Genomic DNA, 27504 nt, shown 5'->3' with positions numbered 1-27504 from the left:
CTTAAAGATAATTTGCTTTTGAGGAGCATGCACATGATATTTGGAAAAAAGGTAATAGGGCCTCTACTCCAGAAGCAAGTCCTTCACTGGTTCCATATAAATATAAAACTGGATAATTTCTTTGAAAATACAGACAGAAAATTAGTCTTGAACCCTAATAGTTCCTACTTTCAATGCTGTCAAAAAATCTGTTGATGCATAATTCTGATTACTAACATCAAGTCTCTCAACTTAGGAAGTTCATTCTTGAACACTGATCTGCAAAGGCATGTAAAAAAAAAATACACATAATCCACGTTTTAAAGCTGAATCCCATCCCCCATCCCAAAAAACCCCCAAAATGAAATCAGATTATGCAGGAAATACTTATCACTTGGAAAATCAAAGGGAAAAAAATCAGGCTCGTTGACCCTTTGTTTCTCTGTCCATAGACATTGCCTGAGTTGCTAAGTTTTAGGTTTTATTTGATAAGTCCAGCATTTGCAGTTTTTCACTTTACAGTCTCAAAATAATAAGATTTGTATTTTCCATGTTTACTGATCTCATTCTTCTTCACAGTTACCAACTTGCAGTTTGACAATTCCTTTCGTGTGAAGCTGCATAAGTTTGAAAAACTCAGCAGGCAATGAGTGAGCTTTTGACGGCAACACATTATCGTAGTAATGGTGGAAGAACATTTTCCCATGCACATCGTTGGAGAAGGGCCAGAATCCATATAACCGAACTTCTTCACACATCTCCAATGCTGCACTTAATATTATGAAACCACTAGAAAGATGTTTCTCCTTTACACCTTCATTTTTCCAGAATTCAACAATGGATCCTATATATGAAGGATTTAAAAACACCGCATGCTGATTTGTTCCAAAATCTTCCAGAGTATAAAGAACTTTGAATGAAATTGGAGTACAGAAAGAATAAGCAAATGCAGGCAACATTATAAATGCATCTTTATATGCTGACAAATGGTCTATAAATGGTTTTCTCCTTAAGTTAAGTTTTTGAAATCTGAAAAACAAAATAAAAACATTATTTATATTAAATTCTGAAATTTAGGGAAATCATCTGTGTCCCAAAATATTTTTGGCAAGTGGTTATGAGAATCTGTAAGTAAATGTTGCCAACTGATTCTAGTGATTTACACTTAATTTTTAAGCTCTTGTAAGGGAACATGTTTCTGTTCAGATACTATAAGACAATGACATAGCTAAGATTGGTGGGAATGCACAGAGCTGGTTCCAATCAAGGTCATGGTTGGGGCAAAGAAAGTCCACGGGGTTTATGAGGTCAGGGATCTAGTGAGTATTTCATAAACTGTATCTTCCCTGTTTAAGGCAAAGGGGGATTCAGGTCAAGTTATGTCAGCTGGATCATCCGTGCCCCTAGAATGGTGTTTAAGAATAAAAATTTCTGAGCCAATCTGCCCAGTTATTACTGTATCCAGATTACGGGAATGGGAATGCAAAGATAATAACAGGCTTATCGCTCTATGTTCCAGTTAACATGTGGCTGTTACAATGCTTGATACCCACCCGACACAACCTGAAGCAGAGCAACAGCTGAGTGCACTGTTGGGAGGGGGACTGAGGAACAAGTAGAATTTCAAGATGAAAAGACATTTTGTGGAAAAATATTTTTTTTGCACACAATGTAAAACTTGTCAAGATATATTATGATTGCTTTTGAAGACCTTTGATCAGTGGCTGCTTCACTTACTGAATGTGTTACCATTTAGTCAGATATTTACTATGAAATTGGATCATAGTATACTGTTGTAAGATCATCCCAGCAAACACATCCGGCTGAAATTAGTTTAGTTTAGTTTAGTTTAGAGATATAGCATGATAAAAGTCCCTTCGGCCCACACCGACCAAACATCACCCATACACTAGTTCTATCCTGCTTACGAAGGACAATTTACAGAACCCAATTAATTAAAAACCTGCACGTATTTTGCAGGAGAAAACCCATGCGGTCACAGGGAGAACATGCAAACTCCGTACAGACAACACCTGTAGCAGGATTAAACTAGAGGGCTGTAAGGGAGCAACACTACCGCTGCACCACTGTTAAATTGAATTGATCACATTGACAAGATACTAAGGGGAGTAAGAGGCATCCGTGGCTGACAAGGGAAGTTAGGGATGGAATAAACTAAAAGAAAAGATGTATAACATAGCAAAGAGGAGCGGGAAGCCAAAGGATTGGGCAACTTTCAAAGGACAACAGAATGTACCAAAAAGGGCAATACGGGCTGAAAAGATGAAGTACGAGGGTAAGCTGGCCAAGAATATAAAGGACAGTAAAAGCTTCTTTAGGTATGTTAAGAGAAAAAGATTAGTAAAGACAAATGTGGGTCGCTTGAGGGCAGAAACGGGTGAAATTATTATGGGTAACAAGGAAATGACAGAAGAGTTGAGCAGGTACTTCGGATCTGTCTTCACTAAGGAAGACACAACCAATCTCCCAGATGTACTAGAGGACAGAGGATCTAGGGAGACAGAGGAACTGAAAGAAATTTGCATTAGGCGAGAAATAGTATTGGGTAGACTGATTGGCCTGAAGGCTGATAAATCCCCAGGGCCTGATGGTCTGCATCCCAGGGTACTCAAGGAGGTGGCTCTTGAAATCATGGATGCATTGGTGATAATTTTCCAATGTTCTATAGATTCCGGGTCAGTTCCTGTGGATTGGAGGGTAGCCAATGTTATCCCACTTTTCAAGAAAGGAGTGAGATAGAAAACGGGGAATTATAGACCAGTTAGCCTGACATCGGTGGTGGGGAAGATGCTGGAGTCAATGCTCCTATACTCAACTCCTCTTGTCATAAAGGCCCACATGCCTGTGGTGATGAAGTGCTTTGAGAGGTTGGTTATGATAGATATCAACTCCTACCTCAACAAGAACCACGACCCACTACAGTTTGCCTACCATCACAACAGATCAACAGAGGATACAATCTCACTGGCTCTCCACTCCACACTGGACCACTTGGACAATAAAAACACTTACATCAGGCTATTGTTTATAGACTACAGCTCGGCGTTCAATACCATCACCCCCTCCAAGCTGGGTACCAACGCGCTGTCCACGGGCACCCTGGAGGATTTCCGGGAAAGCTGGGCACCGCGGGGGATTGGATGTATCCTGGATGGGGATTGTAATATAATTGTATAATAGTTTCAATAGGTATATTTGTTTGTATAATACTCTGGTGGTGGGTTCTGTTTTGGTTTTATTGTATTGTATATATTATTTTAATAGTTGAATAAATATTTTTGATAAAAAAAATAAAATAAAAAATAAAATAAAAAGCTGGGTACCAAGCTCACGGAACTGGGTCTCTGCGCATCCCTCTGCAATTGGATCCTCAACTTCCTCATCCACAGACCACAGTCTGTTGGGATTGGCAGAAATACTTCTTCCTCATTAACAATCAGTACGTGAGCACCTCAAGGCTGCGTGCTCAGCCCCTGCTCTACTCACTCTATACTCATGACTGTGTTGCCGGACACAGTGCGAACTCCATTCACAGTGCGAATGGTATGTTAGCATTCATAGCAAGAGGATTTGAGTATAGGAGCAGGGAGGTTCTGCTGCAGTTGTACAGGGCCTTGGTGAGACCGCACCTGGAGTATTGTGTACAGTTTTGGTCTCCTAATCTGAGGAAAGACATTCTAGCCTTAGAGGGAGTACAGAGAAGGTTCACCAGATTGATCCCTGCGATGGCAGGACTTTCATATGAAGAAAGACTGGAAAGACTAGGCTTGTACTCGCTGGAATTTAGAAGACTGAGGGGGGATCTTATAGAAACATATAAAATTCTTAAGGGGTTGGAGAGGCTAGATGCGGGAAGATTGTTCCCGATGTTGGGGAAGTCCAGAACCAGGGGTCACAGCTGAAGGAGAAGGGGGAAGTCTTTTAGGACCGAGATGAGAAAACATTTCTTCACACAGAGAGTGGTGAGTCTGTGGAATTCTCTGCCACAGAAGGTAGTTGAGGCCAGTTCATTGGCTATATTTAAGAGGGAGTTAGATGTGGCCCTTGTGGCTAAAGGGATCAGGGGGTATGGAGAGAAGGCAGGTACAGGTTACTGAGCTGGATGATCAGCCATGATCATATTGAATGGCAGTGCAGGCTCGAAGGGCCGAATGGCCTACTCCTGCACCTATTTTCTATGTTTCTATGTTTCTATGTCTTCAAGTTCGCCGACGACACCACCGTTGTTGGACGAATTACAGACGGTGATGAGTCAGAGTATAGAAGTGAGATCGACCGATTGACCAAATGGTGCCAGCGCAACAACCTAGCTCTCAATATCAGTAAAACCAATGAACCGACTTTGGAAGAGGAAGGATGAGGACCCACAATCCTGTTTATATCAACGATGGTGGAGAGAGTCAAAAACTTCAAATTCCTGGTCATGCATATTTTCGAAGATCTTTCCTGGACCCAGCACACTGATGCAATTATAAATAAAGCACATCAATGCCTCTACTTCCTGAGAAGACCAAGGAGATTTGGTATGTCAGAGAGGATTCTCTTGAACTTCTACAGGTGTACAGTAGAGAGCATATTGACTGGTTGCATCATGGCCTGGTTTGGCCACTTGAATGTCCAGGAGCGGAAAAGACTGCAAAAAGTTGTGAACACTGCCCAGTCCATCATCGGCTCTGACCTCCCCACTATCGAAGGGATCTATCGGAGTTGCTGCCTAAAAAAGACAGCCAGCATCATCAGAGACCCACACCATCCTGGTCACACACTCATTTCACCCCTGCCATCGAGAAGAAGGTACAGGAGCCTGAAAACTGTAACGTCCAGGTTCAGGAACAGCTTCTTCCCTACAGCCATCAGGCTATTAAACACTACAACCTCAAATAAGCTCTGAACTACAATAGACTTATTATTATCATGATTGCACTACTATTGTTGGTTTTTTGTGTATGTGTGTATATATATATATGTGTGTGTGTGTGTGTGTGTGTGTGTGTGTGTGTGTGTGTGTGTGTGTACTTATATGTGTAGTTATACACACACACTGTTTTTTCTCTCTCGTTTATCATATTGTTTAGTGTACTATGTTTACATATTATGTTGTGCTGCAGCAAATAAGAATTTCATTGATCTATCTGGGACATCTATATACTAAAACTCTCATTTGTTTGTTTGTTCGTTCCTGAACTACAGCCAAAACGGTACACAATAGCACGACAATGTTAGGCCCACCTTACTCACCGTCATCCCTTTGGTGCTAATGGAAGAAATTTCATTGAAATTGGTGTTATATTTTTAAAGTTATTCACATTTTAAATTTTAAATCTATCTCCTAGGGAGGGAGGGGAGAGGAGGGAGGATGAGGGGTTTGAGGGGGATGGGGAGGGGGGAAGGGGAGAGGAGGGAGGAGGGAGGGAGAGGGCAGGGAGAGGGGGAGGGCGGAGAGAGGTGGAGGGCGGGGAGGGGGGGGAGGGCGGTGAGGGGGGGGAGGGCGGGGAGAGGGGATGCGGGGATGAGGGGGAGGGCGGAGAGAGGTGGAGGGCGGGGAGGGGGGGAGGGCGGGGAGGGGGGGGAGGGCGGTGAGGGGGGGGAGGGCGGGGAGAGGGGATGCGGGGATGAGGGGGAGGGGGGGAGGAGAGGGTGCTGCACCAATGCAGGAGAGGTTTGGGTCCAACAGGTCCACGGTCTAATATGACAATAAAACACTCTTGACCTGACTATATATATTCAGACCATGGAGATTTGTCTACCTTCATACACTATAGTACCTTCAGCACCTCTTTGACCGTAATACAAAAGAGTCTGGGTCATGTTGCTTAGTCAGTCTAATTGTTTTCCCCACCCAGATAGATTCAGGCTGAACACAATGGGAGAAATTATTGACATTGCTGGTCGATTGCAAATGAATGACAAGATAGTCTGCACCCAATACATCAATAATAGCCCTTCACCAATGTTTCAACATAAGCAAAAGATTGTGCAATAGTTGCACTGATGTTAAAATGTAGCTTGTTAAAAGGGTGGGAACATCCACTGAAATGACAGTGCCTTTGCTTGTAACATTAATTGTAAATAATGGCAATTGCTGAGTTGGGTGTGCACACAAATACCTAGTGAGCACATTCTGAAAGGAGGGTTTAAACTGCAATGGCATGCAGGAGGAATATGGGCAGGGAGACAGAGGGAGAAACAAGAAGAGTAATAAGGGACAAAAAAAGAAAAAAAATACAAGTGGAAAGCAAGGAGAGCAAACACAAGAGACAAATTGGGTCATGGTGCAAATAAAAGCTAAACGTAAATGTCGTGTGCCTTAATGCACAGATCATTTGCAATAAGTTAGAAGAATGAACTAGTTAAGATCAATATAAATGCGAACACGATTACAGAGATCTGATGCAGGTTGCCGAAAATTTTGAAATGAACATGCAGAGGTATTCAATATTTAGCAAGAATAGAATCATAGAGTGATTTAGTGTGGAAAAAGGCCCTTCAGCCCAACTTGCCCATACCGGCCAACATGTCCCTGCAATACTAGTCCCACCTGCCTGCGTTTGGTCCATATCCCTCCAAACTTGTCCTATCCATGTACCTGTTTAACTGTTTCTTAAACGTTGGGATAGTCCCAGCTCCAACTACTTCCTCTGGCAACTTGTTCCATACACCCACCACCCTTTGTGTGAAAAAGTTACACCTCAGATTCCTGTTAAATCTTTTCCCCTTCTCCTTGAACCTGTGTCTTCTGGTTCTCGATTCCCCTACTCTGGGCAAGAGAGTCTGAGCATCTACCCGATTTATTCCTCTCATGATCTATACACCTCAATAAGATCACCCTTCATCATCCTATGCAAGGAATAGAGACCCAGCCTATTCAACCTCTCCCTATAGGTCAGACCCTTTGGCCCTGGCAACATCCTTGTAAATCTTCTCAGAACCCTTCCAAGCTTGACAATATCTTTCCTATAACATGGTGCCCAGAACTGAACACATTACTCCAAATATGGCCTCACCAACGTCTTATACAACTGCAACATGACCTCCCAACTTTTATACTTGATACTCTGCCTGATGAAGGCCAATGTGGCAAAAGCCTTTTTGACCACCCGATCTACCTGTGACTCCACTTTCAGGGAGCTATGCATCTGCAATCCTAGATCCCTCTGCTCTACAACACTTTCCAGAGCCTACTATTCACTAAGTCCTGCTCTTGTTAGATGTCCCAAAATGCAACACCTCACCTATTTCTGTAATTAAATTCCATCAACCATTCCTCATCCCACTTGGCCAATCGATCATGATCCTGCTGCAATCTTTCACAACCATCTTCACTATCAGCTAAACCACCCACTTTTGTATCATCAGCAAACTTGCTAATCTTGCCCTGTATGTTCTCATCCAAATCATTGATGTAGATGATAAACAGTAACGGGCCCAGCACCGAACCCTGAGGCACACCACTAGTCAAGGGCGGCCAGTCCGAGAAGCAACCTCCCATCATCACACTCTGCTTCCTTCCATTAAGCCAATTTGCTATCCATTCAGCTATCTCTCCTTGGATCCCATGCTATCTAACATTCCAGAGCAGCCTACGATGCAGAACCTTGTCGAATGCCTTACTGATATCCATATGCACGACATCTAGAGCTCTGCCCTCATTGACCTCTGGTCACGTCTTCAAAAAACTCAATCAGATTTGTGAGACACGACCTCCCACGTACAAAACCATGCTGACTATCCCTCATCAGCTCTTGCCTGCATAACCAATCCCTCAGAATACTCTCTAGTAACTTTCCAACTACAGATGCTAAGCTCACCGGCCTATAGTTCCCAGCATTTTCCCTGCAGCACTTCTTGAATAGAGGCACAACATTTGCCACCCTCCAGTCTTCCAGCACCTTTCCTGTATTTAAGGATGACTCATAAATTATAACCAGAGCAATTTCCTCTCACGTTTCTCACAATGTCCTCGGAAATATCTGATCAGGCCCTGTAGATTTGTCTACCTTCATACACGATAGTACCTTCAGTACTTCTTCGACGGTAACACTTACTGTTCTCAATACAATTCCATTGACTGCCCCAAGTTCTTCTGTCCTACAGTCTTTCTCCTCGGTAAACACAGAGAAGAAATACTAATTGAGTACCTTGCCCATCTCCTGTGGCTCCACACAGAGGTGACCGCGACCGCTTTGATTCCTGAGATGTCTCATTCTCTCTCTCTAGTTACCCTTTCCCCCCTTATGTATTTATGAAATATTTTGGAGATTTGGAGACCCTGGAGATTTGTCTACCTTCATACACTATAGTACCTTCAGCACCTCTTTGACCGTAATACAAAAGAGTCTGGGTCATGTTGCTTAGTCAGTCTAACTGGTTTCCCCACCCAGATAGATTCAGGCTGAACACAGTGGGAGAAATTATTGACATTGCTGGTCAATTGCAAATGAATGACAAGATAGTCTGCACCCAATACATCAATAATAGCCCTTCATAACACCAATGCTTCAACATAAGCGAAAGATTGTGCAATAATTGCACTGATGTTATAGATATAAAATGTAGCTTGTTAAAAGGGTGGGAACATCCACTGAAATGACAGTGCCTTTTCTTGTAAAATTTATTGTAAATAATGGCAATTGCTGAGTTGGGTGTGCACACAAATAACTAGTGAGCACATTCTGAAAGGAGGGCTTAAACTGCAATGGCATGCAGGAGGAATATGGGCAGGGAGACAGAGGGAGAAACAAGAAGAGTAATAAGGGACAAAAAAAGAAAGAAAAAACAAGTGGAAAGCAAGGAGAGCAAACACAAGAGACAAATTGGGTCATGGTGCAAATAAAAGCTAACTTAATATTAAAAAGGCAAACGTAAATGTCGTGTGCCTTAATGCACAGATCATTTGCAATAAGTTAGAAGAATGAACTAGTTAAGATCAATATAAATGCGAACACGATTACAGAGATCTGATGCAGGTTGCCGAAAAATTTGAAATGAACATGCAGAGGTATTCAATATTTAGCAAGAATAGAATCATAGAGTGATTTAGTGTGGAAAAAGGCCCTTCAGCCCACTTGCCCATACCGGCCAACATGTCCCTGCAATACTAGTCCCACCTGCCTGCGTTTGGTCCATATCCCTCCAAACTTGTCCTATCCATGTACCTGTTTAACTGTTTCTTAAACGTTGGGATAGTCCCAGCCCCAACTACTTCCTCTGGCATCTTGTTCCATACACCCACCACCCTTTGTGTGAAAATGTTACACCTCAGATTCCTGTTAAATCTTTTCCCCTTCTCCTTGAACCTATGTCTTCTGGTTCTCGATTCCCCTACTCTGGGCAAGAGAGTCTGAGCATCTACCCGATTTAATTCCTCTCATGATCTATACACCTCAATAAGATCACCCTTCATCATCCTATGCAAGGATGATTGCTTCTCGCCTATTCGCCCAGCCTATTCAACCTCTCCCTATAGGTCAGACCCTTTGGCCCTGGCAACATCCTTGTAAATCTTCTCAGAACCCTTTCAAGCTTGACAATATCTTTCCTATAACAAGGTGCCCAGAACTGAACACATTACTCTAAATATGGCCTCACCAACGTCTTATACAACTGCAACATGACCTCCCAACTTTTATACTTGATACTCTGCCTGATGAAGGCCAATGTGGCAAAAGCCTTTTTGACCACCCAATCTACCTGTGACTTTCAGGGAGCCATGCACCTGCAATCCTAGATCCCTCTGCTCTACAACACTTTCCAGAGCCTACTATTCACTAGGTCCTGCCCTTGTTAGATGTCCCAAAATGCGACACCTCATCTATTTCTGCATTAAATTCCATCAACCATTCATCATCCCACTTGGCCAGTCGATCATGATCCTGCTGCAATCTTTCACAACCATCTTCACTATCAGCTAAACCACCCACTTTTGTATCATCAGCAAACTTGCTAATCTTGCCCTGTATGTTCTCATCCAAATCATTGATGTAGATGATGAACAGTAACGGGCCCAGCACCAAACCCTGAGGCACACCACTAGTCAAGGGCGGCCAGTCCGAGAAGCAACCTCCCAACATCACCCTCTGCATCCTTCCATTACGCCAATTTGCTATCCATTCAGCTATCTCTCCTTGGATCCCATACTATCTAACATTCCAGAGCAGAACCTTGTCGAATGCCTTACTGATATCCATATACACAACATCTAGAGCTCTGCGCTCATTGACCTCTGGTCACGTCTTCAAAAAACTCAATCAGATTTGTGAGACACGGCCTCCCACGTACAAAACCATATACATGTTGACTATCCCTCATCAGCTCTTGCCTGCATAACCGATCCCTCAGAATACTCTCTAGTAACTTTCCAACTACAGATGCTAAGTTCACCAGCCTATAGTTCCCAGCATTTTCCCTGCAGCCTTTCTTGAATAGAGGCACAAGTTTTGCCACCCTCCAGTCTTCTTGCACCTTTCCTGTATTTAAGGATGACTCATAAATTTCAACCAGGGCTCCTGCAATTTCCTCTCACGTTTCTCACAATGTCCTCGGAAATGTCTGATCAGGCCCTGGAGATTTGTCTACCTTCATACACGATAGTACCTTCAGTACTTCTTCGACGGTAACACTTACTATTCTCAATACACTTCCATTGACTGCCCCAAGTTCTTCTGTCCTACTGTCTTTCTCCTCAGTAAATACAGAGGAGAAATACTGATTAAGTACCTTGCCCATCTCCTGTGGCTCCACACAGAGGTGACCGCGACCGCTTTGATTCCTGAGATGTCTCATTCTCTCTCTAGTTACCCTTTCCCCCCCTTATGTGTTTATGAAATATTTTGGGATTGTCCTTAATGCTACCCACTATCTCCTAGTCCATTTTTGCCCTTCTGATTCCCTTTTTCAGTTCCCGAAACTCTTCCAGGGATGCACTTAATCCCAGTTGCCTATACCTGTCCCATGCAACCTTCTTGTTTTTGACCAATGCCTCAATTTCCCTCGTCAGCCAAGCTTCCTTATGTTTGCCTGTTTTGCCCTTCACTCTAACAGGGACATGCATATCCTGAGCTTTTGTCAGCATACTTTTAAATATATCCAACTTGGCTGATGTTCCTTTCGCCTCAAAATAACCTGCTCCAGTCAACTTGAGCGAGACCTTCTCTCATACCCTTAAAGTTGAGCATTTTAACTCTGTCCCTATCCATAAATATCTTAAACCTAATCGAACTGTGGACACGGGTTCCAAAAGGCTCCTCCACAAACACTTCAATAAGTTGCCCTTCCCAATTTTCCAATAAGGATAGCGGAGTGAGGGGGTATGGGGAGAAGGCAGGAACGGGGTACTGATTGATAGTGATCAGCCATGATCGCATTGAATGGCGGTGCTGGCTCGAAGGGCTGAATGGCCTACTCCTGCACCTATTGTCTATTGTCTATTGTCTATTGTCTACTATATCCAGTGTTGCCCTCTCATGTGTGGGGGCCTCTACCTACTGCTTGAGAAAACTCTCCTGAACACCTTTGAGGAATTGCACCCCATTTAAACCCTTCACACTATGATTTTCCCAGTCAATATTGGGAAAGTTAAGGCACCCATTCCTTCTCTCCAGAGAAGCTGCCTGTCCTGCTGAGTTACTCTAGATTTTGTGTCTACCTTCGATTTGAACCAGCATCTGCAGTTCTTTCCTACACATTTTACCTGCTCCACTGCAAAATCTCCTCAAGGTATGTCTACTTTGAAGAAGTTCTCCTTCACGCCCCGATGAGAGTTTGGACATTTTATCTCTGTACCGCCCACTCTCCTGACATCAGTCTGAAGAAGGGTCTCGACCCGAAACGTCACCCATTCCTTCTCTCCAGAGATGTTGCCTGCCCTGCTGAGTTACTCCAGCATTTTGTGACTACCTTGGGAAAGTTAAAATCCCCTACTACAACAACCTTATTTGACCTGCAGCTGTCTGCAATCTCCTGGCATATTTGTTCTTCTAATTCCCATTGACTATTCAGAGGTCTGCAGTACACCCCCAACAAGGTGATCATCCCTTTCTTGTTCCTCAGCTCCACCCATATAGCCTCATTAGATGAACCATTCATAATGTCACCTCTGACCACTGCCGTGACATCCTCCTTAACCTCCTCCCCCCTCCTCTTTTTCCCTCACCCGTCTCTCCTGAAGCTCCTGTACCCCGGAACATTGAACTGCCAGTCCTGCCCCTCCCTTAACCAGGTTTGGATGGTGTTGCAGATAGTGAAAAGAGAAAGGAAGTGTGGAGGTGATGGGAGTAAAGGAGGAAATTAATGCAATGTTGAAATTGGATATTGACTCTGAAAATCATGTCGGAGACTCTGTGTGGATCGAGCCTCGAAACAACATTGGAGTAGAAAACATTGGTGGGGTGTTTTATAGTCCCCCAACAGGGCCGTCTTTACAGCATTATGGGCCCCGGGCAAAGCAGTGTACTGGGGCCCCTACGACAACTACTCACAGGAATAAAAATGTAAATGGTTGACAAAATGGGGCCCCTATGCTCGTGGGGCCCCGGGCAAGTGTCCATCAGGCCCATGCGTTAAGACGGCCCTGCCCCTCAATAGTAGTAGGATTGTCGAGGATGGAATTAAACAGGATACTAGAGATTTATGCAAGAAGGATACAACTGTAATTATGGGTGACTTTATTTCAAGTACACAAACTAAACTGGCAATTATCCTGTCGAGGAGGAATTCCTGGAATGTGTAATTGATGGAACCAACTCGAGAATATGCTATCTAATCTCTGTAATGTGCTATAAGAAATCATGTATTAACAATCTAGCTAATGGTGGTGTTTATTGGAGGAACAATCATAACATGATAAGATTATGCATCAAGATGAAATTTATAATAGTGGCATCGGAAACTAAGATCCTGAGCTACTAAATGGGTAGATGGTAGAATGATATTCAAAAAGTGTGTACCTGAATTAAATCAACTATTCACACCTGCCTTTATTTGGTAGTAGGAATAAAAGTGTAGGTTATTTTCTAAATGGAGTGAAAATCCAGAAATCGGAGGTGCAAAGGGACAAGGGAGTGCTGGTGCAGGATTACCAAAAAGTTAATCTGCAAGTCGAATCGGTAGTAAAGAAAGCTAACTAAATGCTAGCATTGGCACCACGGGAGAAGAACGAGGAGGAGATAAGACTTTGCCTTCCATCACAGTAAGGGTATGCCTAGAGCAATCACTGTGATGGCTGTTTTATGTAAAAAAAAAAAAAAAATTTTTTATCTGTGTGTCTTGTGCTCTTTAATGTCCACTGCCGGACCCTGACGTGAGAGGACGCTGGCGTTGAGTATTCGCCGCTTTTCCGTCAGGATAGTTTGTCTGTTTGTTTCTATGTTAATTGTTTTTGTAAAGCGCTTTGAGCATGTGATAAGGCGCTATATAAAATAAATGGATTATTATTATTATTATTATTTAGTTCAAGAGGGCTTGTATACAAGAACAGGGATGTAATGCTGAGGCTCTTTAAGGCGCTGGTCAGACCGCATTTGGAATATTGTGAGCAATTTTGGGCACCATAGCTGAAGAAGGATGTGCTGGCTCTGGAGAGGATACAGAGGAAGTTCACAAGGATGATCCCAGGAATTAGTAGGTTAACATATGATGAGCGTTTGACAGCACTGGCCTACACTCGCTGGAGTTTAGAAGAATGAGGATTGAACCTCATTGAAACGTATAGAATGGTGAAAGACTTGGATAGAGTGCATGTGGAGAGGATGTTTCCACTAGTGGGAGAGTCTGGGACCAGAGGTCACAGCCTCAGAATTAAAGAATGTTCTTTTAGGAAGGAGATGAGGAAGAATTTCTTTAGTCAGAGGATGGCGAATCTGTGGAATGTGACCTCACAACTCCTATACTCAGAGCCCTAACTGATGATGTGAAGATGCCAAATGCCTTCTTCTCCACACTGTCTATCTGAGTTACCACTTTCAGGAACCATGTGCAAAACACAAAGTGCTGGCGGAACTCAGTAAGTTAGGCAGCATCTATGAAGGGATCAGACAGATGATGTCTCGGGCCGGGAACCTTCTTCAGACTTAGATGTATCACATTGTTTATTATCGTCATGAGTACCAAGGTACGCTGAAAAGCTTTGTTTGTGAGCTATCCAGTCAAATCAAATTATACATGAATATAATCAAGCCATGCACAAGTACAACAGGTAATGCGAAGAGAAAAAAGAAACGTGCAGTTTATAAATATGCCCCTCGTCCCTCCTTCCTAAATGTCTCCAGAGCCCTTCCATGTACGTTATAAATCCTGGTCTGGTTTAACTTACCAAAATGCAACACCTCACACTTTTCCGAGCTAAATTTTAAATTTGTTTTTGTGAAAATAGATTTTTTAAATCAGAATGTGATAGAGTGGGAAAAGATAGAGATACAAGAAGTCCTGGATGATAAATCATTTACAGAATGCCAACATTTTGGTGCAGCAAGCAGTCAAAAAGGCAATTGGTACACTGGACTTCATTGCAAGTGGACTTGAGTAAAAAAGCAAGGATTGCAGCAGGTCTACAGATTCCCATCTGGAGTAGACACAAAATACTGGAGTAACTCAGCGGGACAGGCAGCATCTCTGGAGAGAAGGAATGGTCCCTCCCATCTGGAGTATTGTGTGCAGTTTGGTCTCTTTATCTGCAGAATATTCTTGCCATGGAGTGGGATGTAGATTTAATTGACTGTTTGGGTCATTAAATGCTGGGAGGGAAAGAGGTGAGAGGACAGGTATTACCCCTTGAAGTTGCATGGGAAAGTGCCTAGGACAGCAAGTAGTGGATGGGAGATGGAAGAGTGCACCAGGGAATCCTTTTGAAATGTTGAAAGAGAAGGGGATGCTTGGTGTGGGATGTTGTTGGAGCTGGCGGAAATTGCAAAAGGATGTCAGCGGTTAAGGGGAGAAGCCAGGAGAATGAGGTTAGGAGGGAGAGATAGATCAGCCGTGATTGAATGGCGAAGTAGACTTGATGGCCTAATTCTACTCCTATCACTTAAGGTGACGCATTGAAAGCAGAGACCAGAGGAATGGAAGGCGAGGACCAGGTCTGTGCTCCGTCTGGGATGAGAGGAGGTCAGGATAGAGGTGCATGTAATAGACGTTCTTCTAAAAAGCTTCACCCACAGCAAGGTTGGTAATTATTCCTTTCTTATTGCTGATGGTACTGTCCGATTCACCTCTGCTCCATTCACCTCTGCCCCATTGCGAGCATTGGATTCTGTCTATGGAACTGATGCACTACAATGCTGAGAATTAGATTCTGCACTCTGCATCTTGCCCTTTGCTCTGTCTGTTGTACACAAGTTTGACTTGATTGTATTTATATATAGTATTATCTGAACTGATTGGATATCATGTAAAAAAAAAAAGCTTTTAATTATATCTTGGTAGACGTGACAAGAATAAATCTAAACCTGAACCTACACAAATTAGAAAGCATGTTCTCTTGTTGAAAGGTGAGAATAAGCTCTGCCCTTGTTCTGTTCGAGAAGAGAGGGGCTAAGAGCAGAGATGCAGAAAATAGGTGAAACAGAGTCAAGGGCTCTGTCCTCCATGGTGACATGCTACTGCACCTAATTTTTTAGATAAGGAAGTTCCTTTTACACTTACACGTCCTTATCTATGTATCTCCCCCTCCCCTGACATCAGTCTGAAGAAGGGTCTTGACCCGAAACATCACCCATTCCTTCTCTCCAGAGATGCTGCCTGCCCCGCTGAGTTACACCAGCTTTTTGTGTCTATCCTAAGCTGCAAAATATGGTGTGTTCAAATCCTAAATATGTCTATGGACTCTAACATACGAACAATTGAAATCTTTGAACCTTACTTCAGTTTCCCCATGCAAAAGAATAGGTTACTCTTTAAATTAATTGGAAAGGCAGAGGGATTGAACTGAATTCTGACCACACACTTGAAATAGCTTTCAGCAGGTTGAAGCTAGGTAGAATAAGTTCCTTGAGAGGCAGATGACCAGTGTAGTAAATAAAAGAAAGGCTTCACAATGAAACAAAATCCTACTCGAGTCACATAATCATCAAGATATACAGCACAGAAACAGGCCCATCGACCCAACTTGTCCAAGGCGACCAAGTTGGCATTCTCGGTGAGTTCTATTTGCCTGCATGTGGCCCACATCCCTTTAAACCCATATTTATATCCAAATGCCCTTTAAAAGTCAAAATTGTATCCGCTTTTGTAGATTCCTCTGGCAACTCATTCCAGAATTGATTACCCTGTGAATCAAAAGGTTGCCTCTTATACCTCTCATCCCTTACCCGAAGCTAATACCCTTTAGTATTAGAATCCTCCAGCCTGGAAAAAAGGCTATGAGCGTTCACTTTATCTATGCCCCTCCTGTAGATGAGCAACCAGAACTGCAGAAATTACTTCAAGCATGGTCTCTCTAATGACTTGTACAGCTGCATTTTGATGTACCAACGCTTGTATTCAATACTCTTCCTGATAAAAGCAAGCATTCCAAACACCTTCTCCACCACACTATGCACCAGACACAGGAACTATGCATCTCTTTCCCCAGATCATTCTATTCCACAACACTCTTCAGGGCTCTACCATTCACTGTGTAAGTCCTCCCCTGATTTGACAAATCAAAGTTCAACATTTCACACTTGTCAAAGTTACATTTTATTCGCCCTTCTTCAATAGTCAATAGTCAATAGTCGTTTATTTGTCACATACACATAAATGTGTAGTGAAATGAACCATTACCCGCAGTTGAAACACTAAGACCAATAAGAATAATCAATAAAAATGCAATAACACACACAATCACACACTAACACCAACAAAAGAAACATCCATCACAGTAAGTCTCCTCCAGTCCCTCCTCACTGTGATGGAAGGCCAGAATGTCTTTTCTCTCCCCTGCCGTCTTCTCCCGATGTCAGGCTGTTGGAGTTGCCACGTCGGGGCGGTCGGGGCTCCCGACATTGGAGCGCCGCGCCGGACGGTGAAAGGTCCACGGCCTATTCCAGGCCGCGCTGGACGGTGAAAGGTCCGCGGCGAGCCGACCCAAGCCCCGCGATTCGGGACGGGCGAACACGCTGCCGCTGCCGGATCTCCCGATGTCGGCCCCCATCCAGGGGCCTGCGGGCTTCCGACATCCACGCGGCCCGCGCCGGAGCCTCCGAAGACGAGTCGCAGCCGCTCCCGCAGCATCCGAAGGCGGCCAGCGCCGCAGGTGGTGAGTCCGGGCCGCGGGCTCTGCGAACCAGAGCCCCAGGTGGTCCCAGGTGCATGGCCGGTGGTAGGCCGCAACGGGAACGGAGACACGACACAGAAACAAAGGTCGCGTCTCCGTTCGGGAGAGAGAATTTTTTTACAGTTCCCGTTCCCTCCCACCCCCCCCCCCAAACATAACATACAAACACTACACCATATTAAAACTACAATTCATACAAAAACAACAAAAAACACAAAAGACAGACGGACTGCAGGCAAGCCGCAGCTGCGACGGCTCTCCATCAATAATTGATCTAGATCCTATGGTGAACTTTGATATCTTTTAGACATTAGACATTAGACATACAGCGCAGAAACAGGTCCATGCTGACTATCCTACACACTGGGGAAATTGTACAATTTTACTGAAGCCAGTTGACTTACAAACCTGTACATCATTTTGGAGTGGGGGAGGAAATCAGAGCACCTAGAGAAAAACCACATGGTCACAGGGAGAACCTACAAACTCCCTACAGACAGGACTCATAGTCAGGATCACACCTGTGTCTGTAACCCGTGCGTTGTAAGGCAGCAACTCTATCACTGTGCCACTATGCTGCCCAATGTGTGATCCTCACTGTCTAATACACCACCAATTTTGTTATCATTTGCAAATTTACTGACAATGTTGGCTGTGCTGTCATCCAAGACAATATAGATAACATACACAGTTGACCCAGCACAGATCCTTGATCAGTCTGAAGAACGGCCTCAACCCAAAACGTCACCCATTCCTTCTCTCCAGAGATGCTGCCTGTCCCGCTGAGTTACTTCAGCTTTTAGTGTTTATCTTCGACTTAAACCAGCATCTGCAGTTCTTTCTGCACAGACCCTTGAGGCAGTCCACTGGTCACAGACATCCAATCAGTAAAAAACAACACTCTGCAAATACCCTTTGACTCTTTTCTCCAAGTTAATTTTGAATCCAATTGGCTACCTTTGAATTCCACGTGATCTAAATTTCCATGCTAAAGTCCACGTAGATTATGCTCACAGCCCTGCCCTCATCAATTCTCTGTGACCTCTTTAAAAAACTAGATTTGTGAGACACAATTTCCCACGTGCAAATGTATGCTAACTATCACATATCTGTCCTGTTTGCAAGAATCCCCTCCAGCAACTTTTCCACCGCTGATGTTAGACGCCCCGCCCTATAGTTCCCTGGCTTGTTCTTGCTGCTCTTTTTAAATAATGGTACAACATTGGCCGCTCTCCAGACTTTCAGAAATTCATCTGAGGCTACAGTTGTTGCAAATATCTCTGCCTCAGCAATGTCCTCTCTAGCTTCCCACAAGGTCCAAGATTGCACTTAGTCAGATTCCTGGGAATTATCCACTATTTATGATACACTACCTTTGTTCCTGCCGATTCCCACATCAGCACGTAATCCATACTCTTAAAATAACATTTGCAGCTATCAATAACCTCTCTTTCTCTCTCTCTTTCGCTCACCCTCTTTCTCGCTACTACCCTTTCTACTTTTCCATCCCCTCTCTCTATCTCACTCACTGCTCTCTGCACTGCTCTCTTGTGCAAGGATAAGCAATATTTCATTGTGATTAGGGCGGCCACGGTGGCGCAGTGGTAGAGTTGCTGTTTTACAGCGCTTGTAGCGCTGGAGATCAGGTTCAATTCCGACTATGGGTGCTGTCTGTACGGAGTTTGTACGTTCTCCCCATGACCTGCGTGGGCTTTCTTCAAGATCTTCGGTTACCTTTCACACTCCAAAGACGTACAGGTTTGTAGGTTAATTGGCATGGTATAAATGTAAATTATCCCTAGTGTGTGTAGGATAATGTTAATGTGCAGGGATCACTAGTCGGTGTGGACTTGGTGGGACTAAGGCCCTGTTTCCATGCTGTATCAATAAGTTAAACTAAAGTGACTGATAGTTTTAATTCTTTGACAGCCATATTTCGACAGAGTTGGTAATAACATATTACGTTTTCAATGTTAAGCACAAAAAAATAATGAATTATTTCACAGATTGCAGCCAATATACTGAGCAAATTTAATATCTAGGAAGGAACTGCAGATGCTGGTTTACACCGAAGATAGACACAAAAAGCTGGAGTAACTCAGCAGGACAGGCAGCATCTCTGGAGAGAAGGGTGATGTTTCAGGTCAAGACCCATGTTCAAACTGAGACCCAGGGGAGAGGGAGACACATAGATAAGGAAGGGTAAAGAGTGTGGAAACGAAACATCAAAAGAGACGAGGCTCAAGGAAAATATAGAAAATATCATTGTTAGCTATGAGAAGATGACAGCAAAGCAAACAGAGATAAAATATAATTGGGACAGTCAGACTAGTCGGAGAACTGGGAAGGGGAGGGATGAAGAGAGGGGGTAAGCCAGGGTTACTTGAAGTTAGAAAAGTCAATATTCATACCACTGGGATGTAAGCTGCCCAAGTGAAATATGAGGTGCTGTACATAAATGTACAATTTGCTTTATCTCTGTTTGCTTTCTTGTCACCTTTTCATAGCTAACAATGATCTATTCTACATTTTCCTTGAGCAAATGTAACACTTTGAAAGGTTACCAGAGCGAGTCTAAAGAAGGGTCTCAACACGAAACGTCACCCGTTCCTTCTCTGCAGAGATGCTGCCTGTCCCGCTGAGTTACTCCAGCATTTTGCATCTATCTTCGGTTTAAACCAGCACCTACAGTTCCTTCCTACATATTTGTCCCACTCCTGCTTCTTTCCCAGCTTTAACCCTCCTCAGTACTAATCAGTCTGAAGAAGGGTCCCGACCCCGAAAAGTCACCAATCCACGTTCTCCAAATTTGCTGGCTGACATTTTTTTGTAAACCAGCATCTGGAGTTCTAGAGCCCTGGCCGCAGATTGCAAATTTAACCCACCGATCGGCCGTGGAAGTCCCGATGAGGTTGAGATTGGCTCACAGCAGTATGAATATTGACTTCTCTAACTTCAAGTAACTCTTGCTTTCCCTCTCTCTCTCTCTCTCTCTCTCTCTCTCTCTCTCTCCTCCTTCCTAGTTCTTATTGCTGATGGTACTGTCCGATTCACCTCTGCTCCATTCACCTCTGCCCCATTGCGAGCATTGGATTCTGTCTATGGAACTGATGCACTACAATGCTGAGAATTAGATTCTGCACTCTGCATCTTGCCCTTTGCTCTGTCTGTTGTACACAAGTTTGACTTGATTGTATTTATATATAGTATTATCTGAACAGATTGGATATCATGTAAAAAAAAAAGCTTTTAATTATATCTTGGTAGACGTGACAAGAATAAATCTAAACCTGAACCTACACAAATTAGAAAGCATGTTCTCTTGTTGAAAGGTGAGAACAAGCTCTGCCCTTGTTCTGTTCGAGAAGAGAGGGGTTAAGAGCAGAGATGCAGAAAATAGGTGAAACAGAGTCAAGGGCTCTGTCCTCCATGGTGACATGCTACTGCACCTAATTTTTTAGATAAGGAAGTTCCTTTTACACTTACACGTCCTTATCTATGTATCTCCCCCTCCCCTGACATCAGTCTGAAGAAGGGTCTTGACCCGAAACATCACCCATTCCTTCTCTCCAGAGATGCTGCCTGCCCCGCTGAGTTACACCAGCTTTTTGTGTCTATCCTAAGCTGCAAAATATGGTGTGTTCAAATCCTAAATATGTCTATGGACTCTAACATACGAACAATTGAAATCTTTGAACCTTACTTCAGTTTCCCCATGCAAAAGAATAGGTTACTCTTTAAATTAATTGGAAAGGCAGAGGGATTGAACTGAATTCTGACCACACACTTGAAATAGCTTTCAGCAGGTAGAATAAGTTCCTTGAGAGGCAGATGACCAGTGTAGTAAATAAAAGAAAGGCTTCACAATGAAACAAAATCCTACTCGAGTCACATAATCATCAAGATATACTGATAGTTTTAATTCTTTGACAGCCATATTTCGACAGAGTTGGTAATAACATATTACGTTTTCAATGTTAAGCACAAAAAAATAATGAATTATTTCACAGATTGCAGCCAATATACTGAGCAAATTTAATATCTAGGAAGGAACTGCAGATGCTGGTTTACACCGAAGATAGACACAAAAAGCTGGAGTAACTCAGCAGGACAGGCAGCATCTCTGGAGAGAAGGGTGATGTTTCAGGTCAAGACCCATGTTCAAACTGAGACCCAGGGGAGAGGGAGACACATAGATAAGGAAGGGTAAAGAGTGTGGAAACAAAACATCAAAAGAGACGAGGCTCAAGGAAAATATAGAAAATATCATTGTTAGCTATGAGAAGATGACAGCAAAGCAAACAGATAAAATATAATTGGGACAGTCAGACTAGTCGGAGAACTGGGAAGGGGGAGGGATGAAGAGAGGGGGTAAGCCAGGGTTACTTGAAGTTAGAAAAGTCAATATTCATACCACTGGGATGTAAGCTGCCCAAGTGAAATATGAGGTGCTGTACATAAATGTACAATTTGCTTTATCTCTGTTTGCTTTCTTGTCACCTTTTCATAGCTAACAATGATCTATTCTACATTTTCCTTGAGCAAATGTAACACATTGAAAGGTTACCAGAGCGAGTCTAAAGAAGGGTCTCAACACGAAACGTCACCCGTTCCTTCTCTCCAGAGATGCTGCCTGTCCCGCTGAGTTACTCCAGCATTTTGCATCTATCTTCGGTTTAAACCAGCATCTACAGTTCCTTCCTACATATTTGTCCCACTCCTGCTTCTTTCCCAGTTTTAACCCTCCTCAGTACTAATCAGTCTGAAGAAGGGTCCCGACCCCGAAAAGTCACCAATCCACGTTCTCCAAAGTTGCTGGCTGACACCTTCAGTTATTCCAGCACTTTGTGTCATTTTTTGTAAACCAGCATCTGCAGTTCCTTGTGTCCAATGTTCTCTTAAATCTACTTTCAGAACCGCAGGTCTCTCCACCAGCAACTGACATCCCAACCCAATTCGTGTGCCTGAACAGACCTGAGTAGTGAGGCCAAGAATGAGACCGACTGCAACCAATGTGATCTAACCACCTCCTGTGGCTTCCTCGTACTCTCACTCTTAACTCTACTTCATTCACTTATTCTGTTATTGCACTTCAGTCAGATTACACAATAGTTGTGTGCTTCTGCTGCTTAACATATGCTTTTTAGTTTAGTTTAGCAATACAGCGCAGAAACAGACTCTTCGACCCACTGAGGCCGGACTGACCAGCGATCCCCGCACATTTACACTATCCTACATACACTAGGGACAATTTACACTTATACCAAGCCAATTAGTCTACAAACCTGTATGTCTTTGGAGGGTGGGAGGAAACTGGAGCACTCAGAAAAAAACCCACGCAGGTCACAGGGAGAATGTATAAACTCCATACAGACAGCACCCGTAGTCAGGATCGAACGAGGGTCTCTGATGCTGTAAGGCAGCAACTCCACCACTGCGCTACCCTGTGTTTTGCTGTTGTATTTGTTGTTTCTGTCATGTATACAGAATGCTTTATGAGCTTGATTTGAACAAGGAATTTCATCATACCTTGGAGTACATGAGAATAACTAATTAACTAACTCAGGTTATATTCCAAAATTTGCACTTAAAGTCACAATAAAAAACTTTACCAGTTGAAATCCTATGTACAAGAGAGCCATCTTTGATAAAGATCGATAGGTGTCATGTTTACAATCAATGTAGCATTCTAATTTAGTAACTCTACCGCTGTGCCACCATGTCTTCCCATGGCCAGAAGAAGTGGTAGAGGCAGGGACAATTCCACTTGAGACACCTCGAGAGGTATATGGATAGCTAAGGTTTGGAAAGATATGGGCCAGACATGGATAAATCAGATAAGTGTCACATTCTGTGTTTATCTTGTAATTCAAATTGATAATCACCTTTTTATTATGATGGTTGGATTGGATGTCACGATGTCTGTTTTAGTACCCACGTCATTTGTATAATTTGTGAGAGGGGCAAGATTGCACCTGCAAATAAATATGTATTTTTAAATAGTTTTTTAAACACTATTGCATAATATAAGCACCTCTTGTGCACAGCACTGAAGAATGAAAAAAAAAGAAAAACACAACTGTCATCAGACTTGCACAGATAATTAATGTGATAGATGAATATTTAATTATTTGGCAATGAATTATGAAATCATCATATGGATCATATTGGATTCCCAATAGATCTCCGCAATGTCTAGTGAGGGGGATCAATTTCAAAGTACAAGCTGAATTCACACAGAACAATGTTTTCAGAGCATTCCCAAGTTATGATTTGGTTCTTACCTGAATACGAAGTCAGCGCGATTTATTTCTGCTCCGCAGCTACTGTTAATTAAAATTCCTGCATTTCCAACAATGGAGCAGGTCTTATATTTGTGCTGTTTAAATGGTATTGTCTAAACAAAATCAATAAAATTGAATTAGAATCTCTGACAACGTAATAATTTCTCAAATTCCACAGCAAACTCAAAGCACACAATCAACTTCATTGGATTATTTTGCAGTATATTTCCCAAAGGAAATATTTGAGGCAGAGGTTTTGAAAAAAAGTCACACTATAAAGGGTTAAATTAGAATAAAAAGTGTTTATTTTTTATAAGCTAAGTGGATAACTAAGTTTTTTTAAATGGAATCTAAGATATTTATGTACCCCTGTGTTGGGAAATTTACAGGATAACTATTTCCAGAATTGTGCAAGATGTGTACCTACTTGTTGCGAGAAGGAGAAGGAAGTATTTGGCGAGAATTGTGCAATCTGGATCTCTATTTGCATTAATTACACTCATTTTCCAGCTGTTATATACCAGTCTTAATCTATAATTAATCTTATCTACTGCTCCCTCAATTGCGTAATGAAATGTGCCTTTATCAATACTTATATCTACACATTTTTACAAGGTATAAACCTGCCATGATTTCAACATTATGTGAACAAATTATGCTCATTTGTGCTTCCCTCCTGCGTTTTAGACTCTGACTGTTTCTTCTCAAACAGCAAAGACAAAGTGAGGTTGCTGAGGTTACTGCCACTTCTCCCTTTTCGTGGTCTGTTTCCTCTTCTTCGCTTGCTTACTGCTTAGCTCTTAGTACCAATCTTATTATCCAGGATGGGAAAATCAAGTGCTAGAGGGCATGGCTTGAAGGCGAGAGGAGCAAAATTTAAAGGAGATGTCTTTTATACAGCAGGTGGTGAGTGCCTGAAATGCACTGCCAGGGTTGGTAGTTGAAGCAGATACCTTGTTGCATTTAAAAGATGTTAGGATAGGCATATAGAAATGCAGAGAATTAAGGGATATGGATTATACAGTATGCAGGTAAATAAGTGATGATCTTGTTATCGTGTTCAGCACAGACTTTGTGGGCTGAATAGCCTGTTCTTGTGCTATACTGTTCTAACTTCTCCTTTGAGAGTGTGCAGTTTTCAGCAAAGCCACCATGCATTTGGCAACTCCTCTGTCGAGTACTGTGCTGCTCTTCCACAGTGGTTGAGGCTTTTTTAGGAGAAGAAGAGATGCTGCGAGACCTGGGTGTCGTGGTGCACCAGTCACTGAAAGTAGGCATGTAGGTGCAGCAGGCAGTGAAGAAAGCGAATGGTATGTTGGCATTCATAGCGAGGGGATTTGAGTATAGGAGCAGGGAGGTTCTGCTGCAGTTGTACAGGGCATTGGTGAGACCACACCTGGAGTATTGCGTACAGTTTTGGTCTCCTAATCTGAGGAAAGACATTCTTGCCATAGAGGGAGTACAGAGAAGGTTCACCAGATTGATTCCTGGGATGGCAGGACTTTCATATGAAGAAAGACTGGATAGACTCGGCTTGTACTCGCTGGAATTTAGAAGATTGAGGGGGGATCTTATAGAAACTTACAACATTCTTAAGGGGTTGGACAGGCTAGATGCAGGAAGATTGTTCCCGATGTTGGGGAAGTTCAGAACAAGGGGTCACAGTTTAAGGATAAGGGGGAAGTCTTTTAGGACCGAGATGAGAACGTTTTTTTTCACACAGAGTGGTGAATCTGTGGAATTCTCTGCCACAGAAGGTAGTTGAGGCCAGTTCATTGGCTATATTTAAGAGGGAGTTAGATGTGGCCCTTGTGGCTAAAGGGATCAGGGGGTATGGAGAGAAGGCAGGTACGGGATACTGAGTTGGATGATCAGCCATGATCATATTGAATGGCGGTGCAGGCTCAAAGGGCCGAATGGCCTACTCCTGCACCTATTTTCTATGTTTCTATGTTTTCTCAAAAACCAAAAAGAATAGGTTATTTCTCTTTTCTGTTTCTTAGCAGTCATGTGGGTAGTGGAGGAAGAGTTGGGGAGTGGTTTGGAACAAGGACTGTTTCACGTTGTCAAAACAAACCAAGTGTAGCTGGGACCCATGTGAAAGCCCATGACCATACCTTATACTTGTAGAATGTGAGGGAAATCAGAAGCATTTATCAGGATGTTGCTTGGATTAGAATTTTTTAGTTATGGAAAAAGATTTGATAGTTTTTTTTCCCCTTGGAGCAAACGAGGCTGAGGGATGACCTAATTGATGGATGGATGGATGGATGGATGGATGGATGGATGGATGGATGGATGGATGGATGGATGGATGGATGGATGGATGGATGGATGGATGGATGGATGGATGGATGGATGGATGGATGGATGGATGGATGGATGGATGGATGGATGGATGGATGGATGGATGGATGGATGGATGGATGGATGGATGGATGGATGGATGGATGGATGGATGGATGGATGGATGGATGGATGGATGGATGGATGGATGGATGGATGGATGGATGGATGGATGGATGGATGGATGGATGGATGGATGGATGGATGGATGGATGGATGGATGGATGGATGGATGGATGGATGGATGGATGGATGGATGGATGGATGGATGGATGGATGGATGGATGGATGGATGGATGGATGGATGGATGGATGGATGGATGGATGGATGGATGGATGGATGGATGGATGGATGGATTGATTGATTGGTTGATTGATTGACTGATTGATTGATCAGTTCATGTCATCGGAACAGAATCAGACCATTCAGCCCATTGAGTCTAATCAATCCAGACTAATCTAAACTCCAGCAAGTACATGCCCAATGCTGTTAGAAGCTCATCTTACATTAACCCAATCATCCCTGGGATCATTCTCGTAAACCTCTCTGGACCCTCTCTAACGCCAGAACATCCTTCCTCAGATATGGGGCCTAAAACTGTTCACAATACTCCAAATGCAGTCTGACCAGTGCCTCATAAAGCCTCAGCATAAAATCCCCATTTTTATATTCTAGTCCTCTCAAAATAAATGCTAAGATTGATTGATTGATTGATTGAGACAGCATGGAAACAGACCCTTCGGCTCACCGAGTCCATGCCGACCACCCGTTCATACTAGTTCTGTTATCCCACCTTCTCATCCACTCCCTACATACCAGGGGCAATTTACAGAGGCCAATTAACCTATAAACCTGCACATCTTTGGGACAGACACATGGGAGGAAACCGGAGCACTCGGAGGAAATCCACGCAGTCACAGAGCCAACACCACACACAGCAAACACTACACACCCAAGAGCACCCGGGTTTAGGGGGAACTTGGGTTTCTGATGCTGTGAGGCAGCATCTCGACTGGCTGCACCACTGTGCCATCCTTGTAAAGGTATACAGAAAATTATGAGGCATCGCAAGTCCTAATACTTTTCCCACATTACTGGTATTAAAAAAGATGAGGACATGGCTTTCAGGTGAGAGAGAAGTGTTTTAAAAGGAATTCAGTAGAAAGGTTTTACCCAGAGAGTGGTTGATATCTGGAACCCACTGCTAGAGGAGGTGAAGTGGTCAGATACAATCATCATGCTTAGGAAACATTTAGCCAGGCCATTATATAGGCAAGGTACAGAAGGACATGGACCAAATGTGGGCAAATGGGATTAGTGGAGATGGGCCAAAAGCTCCACATGGAGTTGTTCAGCTAATGGACCCACTTCTGATCTATACAACGTCATAACATAGAGTGGCATGGTGGCGCAGCGGTAGAGTTACTGCCTTACAGCAGCAGAGACCCAGGTTCGATCCCGACTACGGGTGCTGTCTGTATGGAATTTGCACATTCTCCCTGTGACCTGCGTGGGTTTCCTCCGGGTGATCCGGTTTCCTCCCACAAGCCAAAGACTTACAGGTTTGTAGGCGTGGTAAAATTGTAAATTGTCCCTTGTGTGTTGGATAGTGTTCGTGTGCGGGG

The 27504-nt window shown here is 43.2% G+C and overlaps 1 protein-coding gene across 1 annotated transcript in view; it reads right to left on the bottom strand.

The window, feature by feature from the left end:
- Positions 1-542: 542 nt before the first annotated feature.
- The window catches only part of LOC144590436 (alpha-2,8-sialyltransferase 8F-like), an 89132-nt gene continuing 62170 nt past the window's right edge, over positions 543-27504 (bottom strand). Inside the window, exons 5-7 of the mRNA XM_078395049.1 lie at positions 23533-23645; positions 23134-23223; positions 543-1008 (exon numbers count right to left, since the gene is read on the bottom strand). Coding sequence (XP_078251175.1) covers positions 543-1008; positions 23134-23223; positions 23533-23645 — 669 coding nt within the window. The remainder of the gene's footprint in view (positions 1009-23133; positions 23224-23532; positions 23646-27504) is intronic.

The sequence above is a fragment of the Rhinoraja longicauda genome, unplaced genomic scaffold, assembly GCF_053455715.1.
Source record: "Rhinoraja longicauda isolate Sanriku21f unplaced genomic scaffold, sRhiLon1.1 Scf000187, whole genome shotgun sequence".
NCBI classification, from domain to species: Eukaryota; Metazoa; Chordata; class Chondrichthyes; order Rajiformes; family Arhynchobatidae; genus Rhinoraja; species Rhinoraja longicauda.
Note: the sequence above shows the minus strand (reverse complement) of the source record. Positions and strands in the feature narration are given on the sequence as shown.